Genomic DNA, 15,580 nt, shown 5'->3' on the forward strand with positions numbered 1-15,580 from the left:
TGCCCACATTTAGTCCCTTGTCCAATCCGGTCACCTCCACCTTTGAACCATTGCCAAGATCAGTCCTCTCCTCTCTCTGTGTGTCACCAAAACCATTGCTCAAGCTCTAGGGATTTCCCACCAATCTCATCCCCTCTGGTCAGCCTATCACACGTCTGTCCCTCTGCAAAGTTTTCCAAATGCGGTACCATAACTAATCTGCCTCCGTTCCTCCTCGGATGAGCCTCTCCCTGCAATTGGCTCCCTGTTCCCACCAGAACTCAATTCAAGCTCCTCACACTTACCTACAAAGTCCTCTTTAAATAATATGAGATATGGTAAGAACTTACCCTTGTTATCTCTATTTCTACGAAGTCCATAGGGTTCCACAGGATACCTTGGGGTATAGGTGTGACGTCAGTCGCAGGGCACCAAAGAGTTAAGCTTTCAGCCTCCCAGGATGCACTAGGTCCCCCTCCTATACCCCGCCCCCGGGCCAAGGCACCTCAGTTAGTTACCAAGCCATAGGCCGGAGGAGGAGAAGGAAGAGAGAGAACAAAGATCTGGACACATACAAGAATCACATTCTCACCAGAGGGAGACGGAAAACCGGTGACCAGAGCAAAGCCCATCTGCAGCACAGGTGCGACAGGGCGGGAGTCCTGTGGAACCCTATGGACTTCGTAGAAATAGAGATAACAAGGGTAAGTTCTTACCGTATCTCATATTTTCTACTTCAGGGTCCATAGGGTATCCACAGGATACCTTGGGGATGTCCCAAAGCAGTATCCTTTAAGGGTGGGGACGCTCCTGTGCAGAAAGGAGAATCCGCCGCCCGAAGGAAGCATCCTGAGAGGCGAAGGTGTCAAACCTGTAATACCTCACGAAGGTATGGACAGAAGACCACGTAGCAGCCTTGCAGATCTGAACTGCCGAGGCACCACGTCGAGCTGCCCACGAAGGACCCACAGACCTAGTGGAATGAGCCTTCAGAGAAGGAGGGACCGGTAGGCCTTCATGAAGATAAGCTTCAGAAATAGCCATACGGATCCAGGCTGCCAAAGTTTGCTTTGAAGCAGGCCAACCCTTTTTACGGAAGCCAAAGAGGACAAACAAAGCGTCCGACTTCCTAAACGAAGAAGTGCGGTCAACATAAGTCCTTAAGGCCCGCACAACATCCAAAGAGGCCTCACCCACAGAAAGACCAGGTGAGTTAAAGGCCGGAACAACTATTTCCTCGTTAATATGAAACTGGGAAACAACTTTGGGAAGAAACTCGGGCCGAGTGTGGAGCACTGCCCTGTTCCCATAAAAAACCAAGAAAGGGGGTCTACAAGAAAGAGCCCCTAACTCAGAAACACGTCTGGCCGAAGCAATGGCCAGAAGGAAAACAGTCTTAGCTGTTAGCCATTTAAGATCCACTGAGCCCAGTGGTTCAAACGGCGGTCCTTGGAGAGCCCTCAGGACCACAGCCAAATCCCAAGGCGCCACAGGTGGAACAAAGGGCGGCTGAATGCGGAGAACACCCTGCATAAAGGTGCGCACATCCGGGATTGTAGCAATCCTACGGTGAAACCAGACAGATAGGGCCGAAACCTGTACCTTCAAAGAAGCAAGGCGAAGCCCATGATCTAGTCCCGCTTGCAGGAAGGCGAGAATCCGAGACAGACGAAACTCCCGCGGTGCATAACCTCTCGGTCGACACCACTGGAAGAACGTATGCCACACGCGATGGTATATCCTCGCGGAAGACGGTTTCCGAGCTCGTAACATGGTACGCACCACAGAGCTGGAAAACCCCCGGGACCTCAGCATGGCCGTCTCAACAGCCACGCCGTCAAAGACAGCCGAGTCAGGTCCGGGTGAAGGCAAGGACCCTGAGACAGAAGGTCCGGTCGTAGCGGCAACCGCAGAGGAATGTCCACGGACAGACCCTGAAGGTCTGAGAACCAGTGCCGTCTGGGCCACGCGGGAGCTATCAACAGGAGCGTCCCTCCTTCCTGTTTGAATTTCCGGATTACCCGTGGAAGAAGGGAGACCGGAGGGAACAGGTATGCGAACCGGAACGTCCACCGGACGGACAGAGCATCCACCAGAGACGCCCCTTCGTCTCTTGTGCGAGACCCGTACACCGGCAATTTGTTGTTGTGCCGGGACGCCATGAGGTCGATTTCTGGAAGACCCCACCTGTCCACCAGTAGTTGAAAAACGTCCGGGTGCAGGGACCATTCCCCCGGATGAACGTCCTGGCGACTTAGAAAGTCCGCCTCCCAATTGAGCACTCCCGGGATGAAGACCGCTGATATGGCCGGAAGATTGCGCTCCGCCCAAACCAGGATCCGAGAGACATCTACGAGAGCCGCCCGACTGCGAGCTCCTCCTTGCCTGTTTATGTAGGCCACGGTGGTAGCATTGTCCGACTGGACCTGCACCGGGCGACCCTGGAGAAACCGCTGTGCCTGCTGGAGAGCATTGAAGACCGCACGGAGTTCCAAGATATTTATTGGAAGCTCCGCTTCTGTCGGCGTCCACCTGCCCTGGAACAAGTGTGGACCCGAAACTGCTCCCCAGCCCCGAAGACTGGCGTCCGTTGTCAACAGGACCCAATTTGGAACCCAGAACGGACGTCCCTTGTTGAGGTGGGTCGTCTGTAACCACCACGTAAGGGACAGGCGAACCTCCTGGGTGAGCACAATCGTCTGGGACTTCAGAGACTGAGTCAGCCCGTTCCACTTGGACAGGATCAGGTGCTGCAGAGGTCTGGAGTGAAACTGGGCGTATTCCACCATGTCGAACACCGACACCATGGAGCCCAGTAACCTCATCGCCGAGTGTAAGGACACCCGGCGGCTGTGCAGACAACTGCGCACCCTTGACTGTAAAGCAGAGATCTTGTCCTCCGTCACGAAGATCCTTTGCTGTCCCGAGTCCAATAAGGCTCCAAGATGCAGAATCCTCCGAGACGGGATTAGAGTGGACTTCTGCCAGTTGATTAGCCAGCCGTGCCGTTGCAGCAGTGCAATGGTCAGGTCCAAGTGGCGTAACAGGAGCTCTGGAGATCCTGCCACCAATAACAGGTCGTCCAAATACGGCAACATGCGGACTCCCTGCAGCCGCAGAGAAGCCGCCATGACCGCCATCACCTTGGTGAAAACACGTGGTGCTGTTGCCAGGCCAAAAGGTAACGCCCGAAACTGGAAGTGGTCGCTGCTGATTGCAAACCTGAGGAACTGTTGATGGCGCCAAAGAATAGGGACATGCAGGTAAGCGTCCTGTATGTCCAATGACACCAAGTAGTCCCCAGGTTCCAGCGCCAGAATGATGGACCGTAGGGTCTCCATCCGAAACTTCGGGACCCGCAAAGACTTGTTGAGTGCTTTGAGGTTGAGAATCGGACGATATGACCCATTGGGTTTCTGTACCAAAAATAGATTTGAATAGAAACCCTGGCCCCTCTGGGAGAATGGAACCGCCACTATAACTCCAGCCTGGAGCATAGTGTGCAATACCTTCTGCAGCTCCGTAGCCTTGTTCCGGTCTGATGGGAGACCCGTGGTGAAGAAGCGAGCCGGGGGTCTGTGCCGGAAGGAGAGGGCGTATCCGTGGGAAACCACCTCCAGAACCCAAGTGTCTGTCGTAGTGGTCGACCAACACTGGGCGAACTGTAGCAGGCGGCCTCCCACCCTGGGATCCCCCAAAGGGAGGCCCGGACCGTCAGGCCGCAGGCTTGTCATCTGGCTTGGGGGCCGGACGTCTGGTACTCCATGCCTGCTTCCGGGGCTTGACCGAATTCTTAGGGCCAGCCTGTCGAGGAAACGACTGTGGTTTGGGCCTGCCCTGGGCCCTAGATGACCGAAAGGACGATGGTCCCGAACCAGAAGGAGCAGCGGCCGACGGGAGACAGGCAGATTTGGCTGCCGCCAGCGTGGCCACAATCTTATCCAGATCCGGACCGAAGAGAACTTCTCCGGTAAACGGCAACGCTTCCAGACCTTTCTTGGAATCTGCGTCCGCCTTCCAGGATCGCAGCCACAAGGTGCGACGAGCAGCTACCGCTGCTGAAGAAATTCTAGACACCAGAGTACTAATGTCTAGAGCCGCCTCGTTGATGTAGGTGGCCGAATCACGGAGATTGCCAATCAACTCCGCCTGATCGGCCGGACAGTCGGATTCAAAAGAAGCCTCTAATGAATCCGCCCAGCGCTCCATCGCTCTGGCAACCCAGCAAATGGCCATAGCCGGCCGTGCTGCCCCCCTGCAAGGGAATAAGCGGACTTCAGGCAGATTTCTACCTTGCGGTCCGTAGCATCCTTAAGGGAGGACATGGATGGCATCGGCAATGTGGCACTACGGACAAGACGGGTCACGTGAGAATCCACCTGTGGAGGGGATTCCCACTTCGCAAAATAATTATCCGCGAACGGATAAGCCACCGCCAGGCGTCTCTGCGGCTGGTATCTTTTGCCAGGTTGTTTCCACGCCTCCTCTAAATGGTCCACCAACTGACCCGAAAGAGGAAAGACTGTGGCATCGCCCTTCACATCTTTGAAAAAGGCATACTTAGATTTAGCCGCTGGGGGAACTTCGTCCTCAATCACCAAGGCTGTGCGGACCGCCCGAATAAGTCCAGGAATATATACTTTGGACTTAGCATCAGCGTCCTTAGTATGGAGAGGTTCCTGATCGTAAGGATCTAGAATCTCCCCATCATCAGACGTCCCTTCGTCATCCTCATAAGGAGCGGACAGAGACGCCACCGGCCTTTTATGAGACCGCATCACAGACTCCCCTTGCAACACATCCGACAAGTGCTGTACAGAACTCGTCAGGGAGTTAACCCACGCTGGCTCCTGAGAACCCGGGAGCGGGGAAATAGGGAGACTGTGGGGTACCACCAATTGTCGTGGGAACCCCTGCATGGGTGACGACACCACAGACTGCTGGGACAAACCCATCGGAGTAAACGCGGGCTGCGGAGCTAACTGGCCCACTAAAGCTGTTAACGCCTGAGCGAAACAAGCCCAGGGCGGCTCCTGTACCGGTGCTGTAACCGTAATAGGCCGCGCCATGGACAAACACTGCCGGCAAAGGCCCTCCGCGCTACCCTCCCCCTCCGCTAACGGTACTTTGCACGTGGTACACTGTAGCCGGAGGGGAAAATCACTTTCAGACATGATGGCACCACGTATGTGACCTCTCTCACCAATTAAGTATTAAATAGGCGAGAGACCACCCTGCAGCACCGCACCGCAAGGGCTTTAGCAGAAAGAACAGGGACAGTAATAAAGCTGACAGTTTAGAGAAGAAAAGATTACAGGCAGCAGCGCTAGCACAGTCACATACAATGCAGAAAAATAACAATTCCTGCACTAACAGCGCTGATCACTCAACTACACAGACACAGGGCCTGGTAGGACACAGCGCTGCATACACAGACCTGACCACAGCGGAGGAGAGGTATGCGGGGGGACCCAGACCACGATGCTTCCGTCCAGCGCTTCCAGCAGCGTTCACCATGCGTTCTGGAGAAGATGGCCGCCGAGGAGCAGAGAGGAGGCTGGCCTGGGGGAGGAGCGCTGCCACAGGACCAGTCGGCAGCATGCAGAGAGGGCTGTGTGCAGCGGGGGAGGCGCCGGCTGTGAGACAGGGAAGGCGCGCTCCCCTGGCATGCATTTAACCCCTGGGACGCCGCAGCGCTACCGCTCTGCTGCGGTCCGCTGTCCCAGGGGGTAGTGGAAGCGCAGGTTGGTCGCCTGGCTCCACGCTGCAGCCAGTCCCCAGGGAGCCCCCTGCCTGGGGACTTAGGACCATGTGATCAGCGGGGACCCACCGCGGGACCCCGCTGCTTACCTCTGTCCCCCTTGAATCCGGCCATGGTCCGGAGCATCTGGGGTCACCGCTAGCTGTGACCCCAGACGCCCACCAGCATCCCCGGATCAGTACCGGCGTTCTGGTACCGGCGGGGTGTAGGGAAGACAGCATGGACGTCAGGACTGACTGTCCATGCTGTTCATCCAGTTGTGCAGCCACAGCTGCATGAAGAATAAGCTTCAGGGGCTCTTCTAGCCCCCACTCCAACAGGTGCACCCGACTCCGGCCGGGCACCAAACTAAACTGAGGTGCCTTGGCCCGGGGGCGGGGTATAGGAGGGGGACCTAGTGCATCCTGGGAGGCTGAAAGCTTAACTCTTTGGTGCCCTGCGACTGACGTCACACCTATACCCCAAGGTATCCTGTGGATACCCTATGGACCCTGAAGTAGAAATCACCTTTTTCATACCTGACCTCGCTAAGAAATATTCCCCTACTCTCTTCTGTCAATGACCTCTGCCTCTCCTTTTATTACCTCCCACACTCCCTCTTTCAGGACTTCGGCCTTCTGCTGCCCACCTTTGGACCTCCCTGCCGACCCTGACCCAACTCACCCCAAACCTTCAAACAACACAACTTTCCACACTTTCATGCAGAGTTCCATGGCAGACTGTTCCACTCCTATGGTCTCCACCTGGCCCATCCTAAAACTACCCCTTCCTCAGCCTTCCCAGTCCCTCCACCCCTACCACAATGTGTGTTACATAGAATGGGGACTGGAAAAAATATAAAAAGGGAAGGGTAAACTGGAAGAGGAGAAGTTAATTAAAAGCCAAGAGTATGGGGGGTGTTGTTGGCAGGAAATTATAGACCTTATCAGGTGAACACTAGCTGTGTTTTTGGTGTTAACCAATGCGCCGAGACACAAATGTGTCATAGGCCCTGATTCAGAGCCGGACGCTCTGACCAGAGCGCTCGCTCTGAATCAGGGCCCACCTCCATTAATATGGAGCGTCTTCTTGGACGCTCGTATAGCTGTGGGTCACCACCCACAGCATATACGAGCGTGCAGGATGATGGTCGCGATGGTCTTGACCATCGCGACCATCGAAACTGCGAGCAGAAGCCTGCGGTTGAGTTTTTCAACCGCAAGGCCAGGAGTGATTTTGGCTCTATCAGAGCCAAAATCACTCCCACTGACATCACTAGTGATGTCAGTGGGGCCGGCTTCAGACGGTAGGCGTTCCCTTGGGAACGCCTCCGTCTAGCAGGCACGCCCCCGGCACGCCCACCAAAGGGGGCGTGCTGTCAGTCAACATCGACAGCACGCCCCCTTTGATGAGACACTACGAGCGAAGGAAAGTCCTTCGCTCGTCGCGTCTCGCGCATGCGCACGACGGAGCTCCCTCCGTCGTGCGCATGCGCAGTGCAGACCATCGACCCACTTGCGAGCGGACAGCCGCTCGCGAGAGGGTCTGAATGAGGGCCATAGATCGATATGAAATAGAAGATAAGTTGCATTCAATGGGAAAAACAAAGTTTACATTTTCTAAAGCTAAAAAAATAAAATTATTCCGAGACCAAAACGTATACCTGATGCAAATGCATACCTGGCTGTCAACGTAAAGGCTCCCAAAATAAAATGATAACATGAGATGTATCACCAATTGGGAAACATGCCCATCTCCCAACAGTTTAACAAGATGGAACGATCTGTCAATAAATGGATACTGGGGTTTCTCTCCATTAATGCCGTGAATCTAACCATGTCATTTACAATCTCCTCACACACAGATGGCAGCAGAGTAAACAGGCTTCTGATAAAGACCGAAGAGAAGAAGAAAGACCAAGGGGACCAATTGTCTCCATTTACACTGGACAAGCAAGCACTTGATTTTTAGGCTTGCGTCCAGTTCGGTACAATACAACTATTGTACGCGCCCGAGAGGAGTCAGTGGGATCTGCAACTGTGCCGCATTCTCGCCAAGCACACAGAGAGCGGACCGATGTTTTTTTGGCTCCCACAAAACCCGCAGGAGAAACTTGGACTGGGAGCAATCACTATGATCACCCGGTCACCAGACAAGCGCCCTCTCCCTCGTCCTCTTCTTTCTGTGTTTGGAGTGGGAGGATTTTCTCCTCTGCAAGCCATTCAATCATTCATTGAATGCCTCCACTTATATAAGATTAAGTCTCTTTTTTATCTTGGTAAAAGGCATTTCACAGGACCGACTGGAGGTCTCAATCGTAAGGAGGTTAAAGCCACATTCTTGTAAAACAAATGACCTCCCAAATAAAATAAGCAGCAGTAACAGGAATGAATGGCAGGAATTACACTTTTATCTAGCTAAACATCTGTTCAATCTAAAACAACCCCACAAACTCTTGAAAGACTTTTCCCTGTAATTCGACTTTATTCCTCAATCCTCTCTGTTTGGGCATCCAAGCTGGTGCGCTCTCAGCGAGAAAATAATGCACCGTATGTCAGGAGAGGGGCCGGCCCATAGGCCAGCACGGGGATGGATTGTAAACAATTTTGGGACACAAGGGCAGCTATGGTAAACAGTATATACATTAGGTTTAGTTTTACATTCAAGGATCCAGTGCTCGTCTACTTAAAAATCAACAGAAAACAATAACATGCATATACAAAATTCAAAAAGTTGCTTAAAACTCAGCCATTAGATTGACAGGAGGGGATGTAGTTACCATAACAGCAGTCGGAATCCCGCTGCCAGAATCCCGACCGCCGGCATCCCGATGGTAAGTATTTGGGTTAAAGGGAGGACTAGGTTTAGGGGTTAGACCAGTGATTCAGTCCTCAAGGCAAACTAACAGTCCTGGTTTTAGTGATATCCATGCTTGAGCACAGATGATTAAATCAAAATAACTGAGGTACTACTTAAGTCGCCTGTGCTCAAATATGGCTATCCTTAAAACCTGGACTGTTAGTGTGCCTTGAGGAGCGTGGTTGCGAACCCCTGGGTTAGACACTAGGGAGAGGGCTAGGGTTAGGCCACAGGAGGGGAGGGTTAGGCTGTGGGAGGGGGGGGGGGGGATTGGGTGGGGAGCGTAAAGCCACAGGAGGGGGGGTTAAGTTGCAGGAAGGGGGGATTTGGGGGGGAGTTAGGCTGCGAGTGAGGGGGGTTAGGGTTAGTATACTTACCTTTGGGCGTCGGGATGCCGCTGTCAGTATTCTGACTGCCGGCATCCTGTACCCAAACCAACAAGAGGACGTTACAAGGAGATAAAGGGCATTGAGGCAATAACAATGGCGCTCTGTTGACAGAGCTTTCAATACAGTTAGCAACACTCAAAGATAAAGTATTTCAATAAAAATATATTTATACACAGTCTTTATGAAGTTTCAAGATTATAAGTGGCAACAAAATGAATAAAAACCTGAAGCACCTACAACCATTCTGCATCTGTCCGCTTGCCGCAGGCAGTGATGACGCTTAACGCAACGCTGAGGTTTGCTGGATCCATGAACTCCCCCATTTTGTCGTCCCCCATGCAGGTGAACAACACCATGGAACCGTAAGCAGAGACTTTGTCATCTTCATGCATCAGGCAGGTCCTACAACACAAAACCAGCAGACATGGAGTTTCTTAAAACAAAAAACACACACGATATTAAGTGCCTTTGGCGGGCTCCCTAAGTTTCAATCTCCAGACTATGGCCGACTGCAAGACTTTTAATTTCGACAATCTATTGGGGCCCTATCCATTACCCGACTTTGTGAACAATCCGACCAAAACCAGGAGGTTTTGGTCAGATTGTTCTCAAAGTCAAGTAATGGTTAGCCGGCAAGGACCAGCAATGCGTGTGCACACTGAGGACCTCATTCAGAGTCTATCGCTTGCTGCAAGCGATCGCTCAGAATGAGGACGGCCACTTACTTTTTTAAGTGCCCCCTCCTGGTCGATCGCTAGGCTGTGGGTTACCACCCACAGCTCTTGCGATCAACCAGGGTGATTGTCCCGATGGTCAAGAAAATCGCGACCATCGTGGGCTTGCGACGAGACCCTAAGGTTGGGTCTCGTCAACCGCAAGCTCCAGGGAGCTTCCTGCTCTGATCGAGCAGGATGCTCCCCACTGACATCATTGCTGATGTCAGTGGGGCCGCCCCCAAACGGCAAGCGTTCCGTTAGGAACGCCTCCGTTTGGCCGGCCACGCCCCCTGCCCGCCTCCCAAACGGGGCGAGCTGTCACTCACCATCGACAGCTCGCCCAGTTTGGTGCTAGACCACTAGCGATGGAGCACCCGTCGCTAGCCGGGTCTCGCGCATGCGCACGTCGGAGCCGGCTCCGACGTGCGCATGCCCAGAGGGGAAACATCGACCCGGTTGCGAGCGCTTGCCGTCCCCGACTGTCTACTGAACATGCCAGTCAACCTGACGAAGGACATCAGGTTCGGCATGTTCAGGGATAGGAGGTCGGGCTCCTTCACTGAATGACGTCCAGTGCGGGCACCGCGCCTCGGCGACCTGAAGGTCTGAACGCTAGACGTTCAGACTTTCAGGTCGCCTAATGGATAGGCCCCTTAAGACAGGACTCCTTCCTTCCCCAACAATTAGACTCTGAAATACATAGTTCTTAATTAGAACATCACCCTGAAAGAACCTTCTTTAACAGTTAAAGAGGTTAGTGTGGCATCTGCTTCAGGCCCCGATGAATCCTAGGCCACTTACTACAAAAATAATATACACTCATGTTTTGACCATACACACTAGACGATAAATCTGAACGATATCGTTCAACGATATATTGTTCATATTGTCTAGTGTGTATGGTCTGAACCACCAACGATGCGCGCTCCCGCGGGTGGTAAACGATATCCCCAGTTGGCTGTACATGCAGCCCAATCTGGGGGTATCGTGAGCGATGCCATGCTCCTGAATGCAGCATGGCCCCACTCCCCCCCGTGCCATTGGCAAGTGTGTATACACTTGCCGATGCAGACACCCCCACCGCTGACGATATCGCCGCATACACACATCCTCTAGTGTCTATGTGGCTTAGTGGGTCATCTCTACGCTATACCATACTTTCCTAATGTATCAGCGGCCAAAGGACCAACATGAACTTAAGAGGGAAGAAAGTATAAGAGAGCACCCTCAACCCACAGGAGTGGGAGAAATCAGTCTCGACAACACATGTGAGCCCGAATTAAAGAAGGGAACTTAGAAGCTTCTTCATCGGTGGTATATTGTTCCATCATGCCTACACGCTATTTTTCGAAATGTTACTTGACAGCCTGATGGTGAGGTTGACTCCAGTGGAAACAATGTCCCATGTGTGGTGGAATTGTCCCAGTATCAGGTGTTTTTTGTGTGACGTTCGTAACCACAAAACAGCCATATGCCTACTTATGTTTCACACTCTCTACTTCCCCATACACTTCCTAATGTCGCTCTCCTCACAGAACTCCGTTAATCTGCCGTATTGTCAACGCGGAATCGGTATGATTTACCGGCGGAATTCCGGCGGTTGGAATCCCGACAGCGGCTGCCCGACATGGGTGAAAATCCTGATCGTCCCTAAGGTAAGTATTCACTAACCTAATTCCCCCCCCTAACCCTAACCCTCCTTAGGGGTGCCTAACCTAACCTTCCCCCCAGTGCCTAACCCTAATCCCACCTCTGCCTAAACCTAACCTCCCCTTCCCTGTCGCCTAAACCTAAGTCCCCGGGGGGGGTGCCTAACCCTATGTCCCCCCCAGGGGTGCCTAACCCTAACCCTCCCTCCCCCTAGCCTAACCATAACCTCCCGGGGGGGGTGCCTAACCCTGTCCCCCCCAGGAGCCCTAAACCTAACCCTCCCCGCCGCGCGGCTGTCCGCGCTCGGCATCACTTTGAGCAGGATGCCGGGCACTGGACTCTCGGCATCGGTATATAGATTTAGATGCCTGTCATTTAACCCTCGCCAGGATAAAGCAGTCGGGAAGCCGGCTGTCGGGATTAGGTCTACTGGCTTCCCGACTGCATACCGTCAATGCAGCTTATGGTCTGAGAGCAACCAACTGGAAAAAAAAAAAAATGCTCTCTCACCCTCCGTGCGGTGTAGCAGGTCCACAGTTTGGAATCAACCACTAGCATTATCCCTAAATGCCCTTCTGAATGTCATGGAGCTGTGTAATCTGTACAATTCTTGGAGATTTTGAAGCTTTGTTTCCCCCTCCCCTTTTCTATTTTTTTTAACCCTTTATATCATCGAAAATGGATAACATTTTCATAAAAGAAATATTGTAAATGAGGTAAGCGCTGTCCCTGATCCGCACTCATGGTCCAGCCAAGCTCCACTCTCCCATAGGGAATCCCTCATGCCATTAAGCCATGGTCCACTTATCAGCATGAACCCAGGACTCTTCTCATGAAAGTCAAGATAGTCGCAACCCATATCTGCACTCTCTATTTTAATTTAAATATAATAACATATACATAGCTAATCTAGTGTGTGCGGACAGGCACCTGTTATATTGATTTCACACTGTTGTATATCTGTGTGTAATCAGTTGTGAACTGAATGGAGTTGTAACCAGGCATTAGATTGGCAACATCAGTACAGAGTATGGGGTTTGTGGGTACCTAGTCTCAGGAGAAGCAGTGATCTATCCACTTGTGTAATTGTAACAGGGGCGCGGATCGGGACCCTGGCCACAGGGGCGGGGATCGGGACCCTGGCCACAGGGGCGGGATCGGGACCCTGGCCACAGGGGCGGGATCGGGACCCTGGCCACAGGGGCGGGATCATCATTGTGTAACAGTGGAACATACGAACACACACACATACGGTTTTACAAGCTTTTTGTGACAATAAAGGAAATTTACGTATTTATAGCCTACACCCAGTGCATGGTTTGTCTGCATTAAAACCGCAGTATGGTACAAATGCTGCTTAGGGCTGTTAGAATTTGTTCTGGGTTATCTCCGAACATAGAAACTGAATAAATCTTATCAATGAAGAACAGTTGGATTACAAATTGTGCCCGCCACAAAATTGCTAACTATAAGACAGGGGATTTAGTGCATAAGATGGAAAAGCGGCTAGTTCATACTTACAGGAAGAGATGTGGAAAAGCCTGCTTCCAGATGCTATTCTGGGAAGCCTGGTTCCCTCCTGCAACATTGCCAAGGAACTGAAGGCCGCAGCGGAAAGCTGAAAACGCAGAGAGAGAAGTTATTTCATTACAAATAAAAAAAAAATACACAACGTCTTGAAATATTCTGTAATGCAGAAGCAGACGATGTATAAGCAGATATATGCGCTGTTTTGCGTTAAACTGAAGACGTTGGACTGTCCGGTATGGTGGAATAATCAAATTGCCCCTGCGCTCGCGGGTTTTATCAAATCCATTGGAATGCCCCATAATTCGTCTTGCCTAAAAGGTGAAATTCCCTACTATGCTTATTAGTGATGTTTGACTTGTGTAATTTTTCATTATTGTACTGCTGTGTGTAACCAGATGTGAACTGGGTGGAGCTGTAGCTAGAACATTACACTGGTGACATGAGTTGACTTAGTAGAATGGTAAAGTATTTCAAGAATGGATATAAAACAAACACAACTGGTAATGGCTGTTTGTTTTATATCAGAATGTTCACAAAATGTGTCAGGAGATGTCTGCACTGACATTGTAGGAGGCAGTGACCTGTCTGTGTCAGTGAAGGGCAGCATGGAACCAACATGGTGGCTTCCCCAGCAGCACAGAGCATGTCAGGAGATGAGTGATGTGTTAGTGAGGCCAGGACCGCAGGGAACCCATGTGGTGCCATGATGTGAGGAGGGGACTGGGAGGCAACAGGAAGCCATAGGGGGGAATTCAATTGTCCACGATCATTTTTAGTGCGATAAAAACGGGACTTTTCCACAATTTATTTTTAAAGGCAATTTAATTACCCTCTGTTTTTACCGCACAAAAAAAAAAATCTGTTTTTGTGGGGGAAAACACATAAGTTCCCGGATCCATGTGTTTTCACGATCGCGGCCGCAGAAAAACTGCATTTATCTTGGGTTTTGTTTCACCTGCTTCCGGGCTGGGCTGCAATGAGACGAGGGAGACTGATACCGCTGAGCAGTAGTCTCCTCTCCTCTGCGGAGGTGGGGGGGAGGGGTGCGATCACATTGATCTACCCATGAGGGGGTACCATGGATCTACCACTGGCTGAGGTGCTCACAGAGCCCCCCCTTTTCCTAAGGGGGACGTGGCCACACCTCCCGGGATTAGGCCACATCCCTGATAAGTACCAAGTCTTCGAGGCTAATTGAATTAGCTCAGGGAACCAATTAGCCAGCGGTAAAGTACTACGGTAATTGAATCCCCCCATAAACACAGTTATATAGTGGAAGGAGCAAAGTCCCCAACAGCACAGAGGATATCAGGAGATGAGTGCTGTATAAGTGAGGACAGGGCTGAATGTGACAGGGGCAGTGACGTGATGTAAGGAGAGGAAGTGAGGCAGCAGCAGACTGAGCAATATATGGTGGAAGGGGCAGGGTCACCCAGCAGTACAGAGGATATCAGGAGATGAGTGCTGTATAAGTGAGGACAGGGCTGAATGTGACAGGAGAAGTTTCATGATGTGAGGAGGGGAATATAGGCAGCAGGAAGCATTTTATAGTGGCAGGAGCAGGATCCCCAGCAGCACAGAGTATATTAGAAGATGAGGAAAGCATTAGAGACAGGAAAAGAGTTTCTAAAATAATACCCCTTAGTTCAAGGTTTCCCAAACTCGGTCCTTAAGGCACCCAGACAGTATAAGCAAACTGACTGAGGTACTAATTAAGTCACCTGTGCTTAAGAAGTGTTCCCTCTTGGCTGTTTTAGCGACACACTGCATCCTGGCTGATTTAAAAGGGAAAAATGCTCCCCACTAATACAGCATGCCCTGAGCCTCCTCACCCCTGGGCCGCAGTATCCCACTGGGGGGAAAAAGTTGCGGTGACCGATCTCCGCCGAGTGAATAGACGCCGTGGGCATGTGCACGGCATCTATTCACTGTGAGGGGAGAGCTTGGGGCGGGGGGGGAGCCTAGCACCTCCATAAGTGCTGGGCACGCCTCCAAATGTGATGAGTCGGTGGGCGTGTCACAAGGACACACCCTCGTCGGTTAACCATGCCCACTTTTTGTAAGCATGCACAGGGGATACACTACCCGCAAGTCTGCGCATGGATCTTCTTGAAACTTGGACTGTTAGGGTGCCTTGAGGATCGAGTTTGGGGACGTCTGCCTTAGTTCATACCTGCATAAGAATACTACCCAAAATGTGCCAGGGCTTACAGAAGCAGAACTGAGATCATTGTGATAAACTGGGCTACATAGTTGCCACCGCAATTTACTGCTGCTTCCAATCCTGTCTCAGTCAAATAATCCCGCTCCCCCTCCCCAGCCCTCTAACTAGATCTAATTTGATCTATTCCCACTACCCTAAACAAAGCAAGTGAGACATTTCAAAGTTAAGAGCTGCACAAGTTAAAGTTAGAGGCTCCGTTCAAACTGATGGTGTCAATCACTTATCTGTATCATGACCAAGAATAACCAGCGGGCCTGGAGAAGTACGGGGAAACTCTGTGTTATGTCAAACACATCCCCCCAACGATCCTATATCTGTATCAGTGGGTAGTTTTAATTTTAAATAAAAAAAAATAATAATAAAAAAATAAAAGTAAAAAATACAGTGTGTGGTGGACCAGGCTATCTTTATCTCGCTGGTAAACCACGGCAGAAATTATATGTAGAAACAAGTCTTTACAGAACAAGAATATATATTTAATGGGCAATAATCC

At 51.4% G+C, this 15,580-nt stretch overlaps 1 protein-coding gene across 1 annotated transcript in view; it reads right to left on the minus strand.

Annotated features, from left to right (window-relative positions):
• Positions 1 to 15,580, minus strand: part of ATXN10 (ataxin 10) — a 132,335-nt gene that overhangs the window by 66,010 nt on the left and 50,745 nt on the right. The window contains exons 4-5 of the mRNA XM_088478372.1: positions 12,855 to 12,951; positions 9,205 to 9,369 (exon numbers count right to left, since the gene is read on the minus strand). Coding sequence (XP_088334498.1) covers positions 9,205 to 9,369; positions 12,855 to 12,951 — 262 coding nt within the window. The remainder of the gene's footprint in view (positions 1 to 9,204; positions 9,370 to 12,854; positions 12,952 to 15,580) is intronic.

Source organism: Taudactylus pleione, unplaced genomic scaffold, assembly GCF_031769625.1.
Source record: "Taudactylus pleione unplaced genomic scaffold, aTauple2 ptg000212l, whole genome shotgun sequence".
Classification (NCBI taxonomy): Eukaryota; Metazoa; Chordata; class Amphibia; order Anura; family Myobatrachidae; genus Taudactylus; species Taudactylus pleione.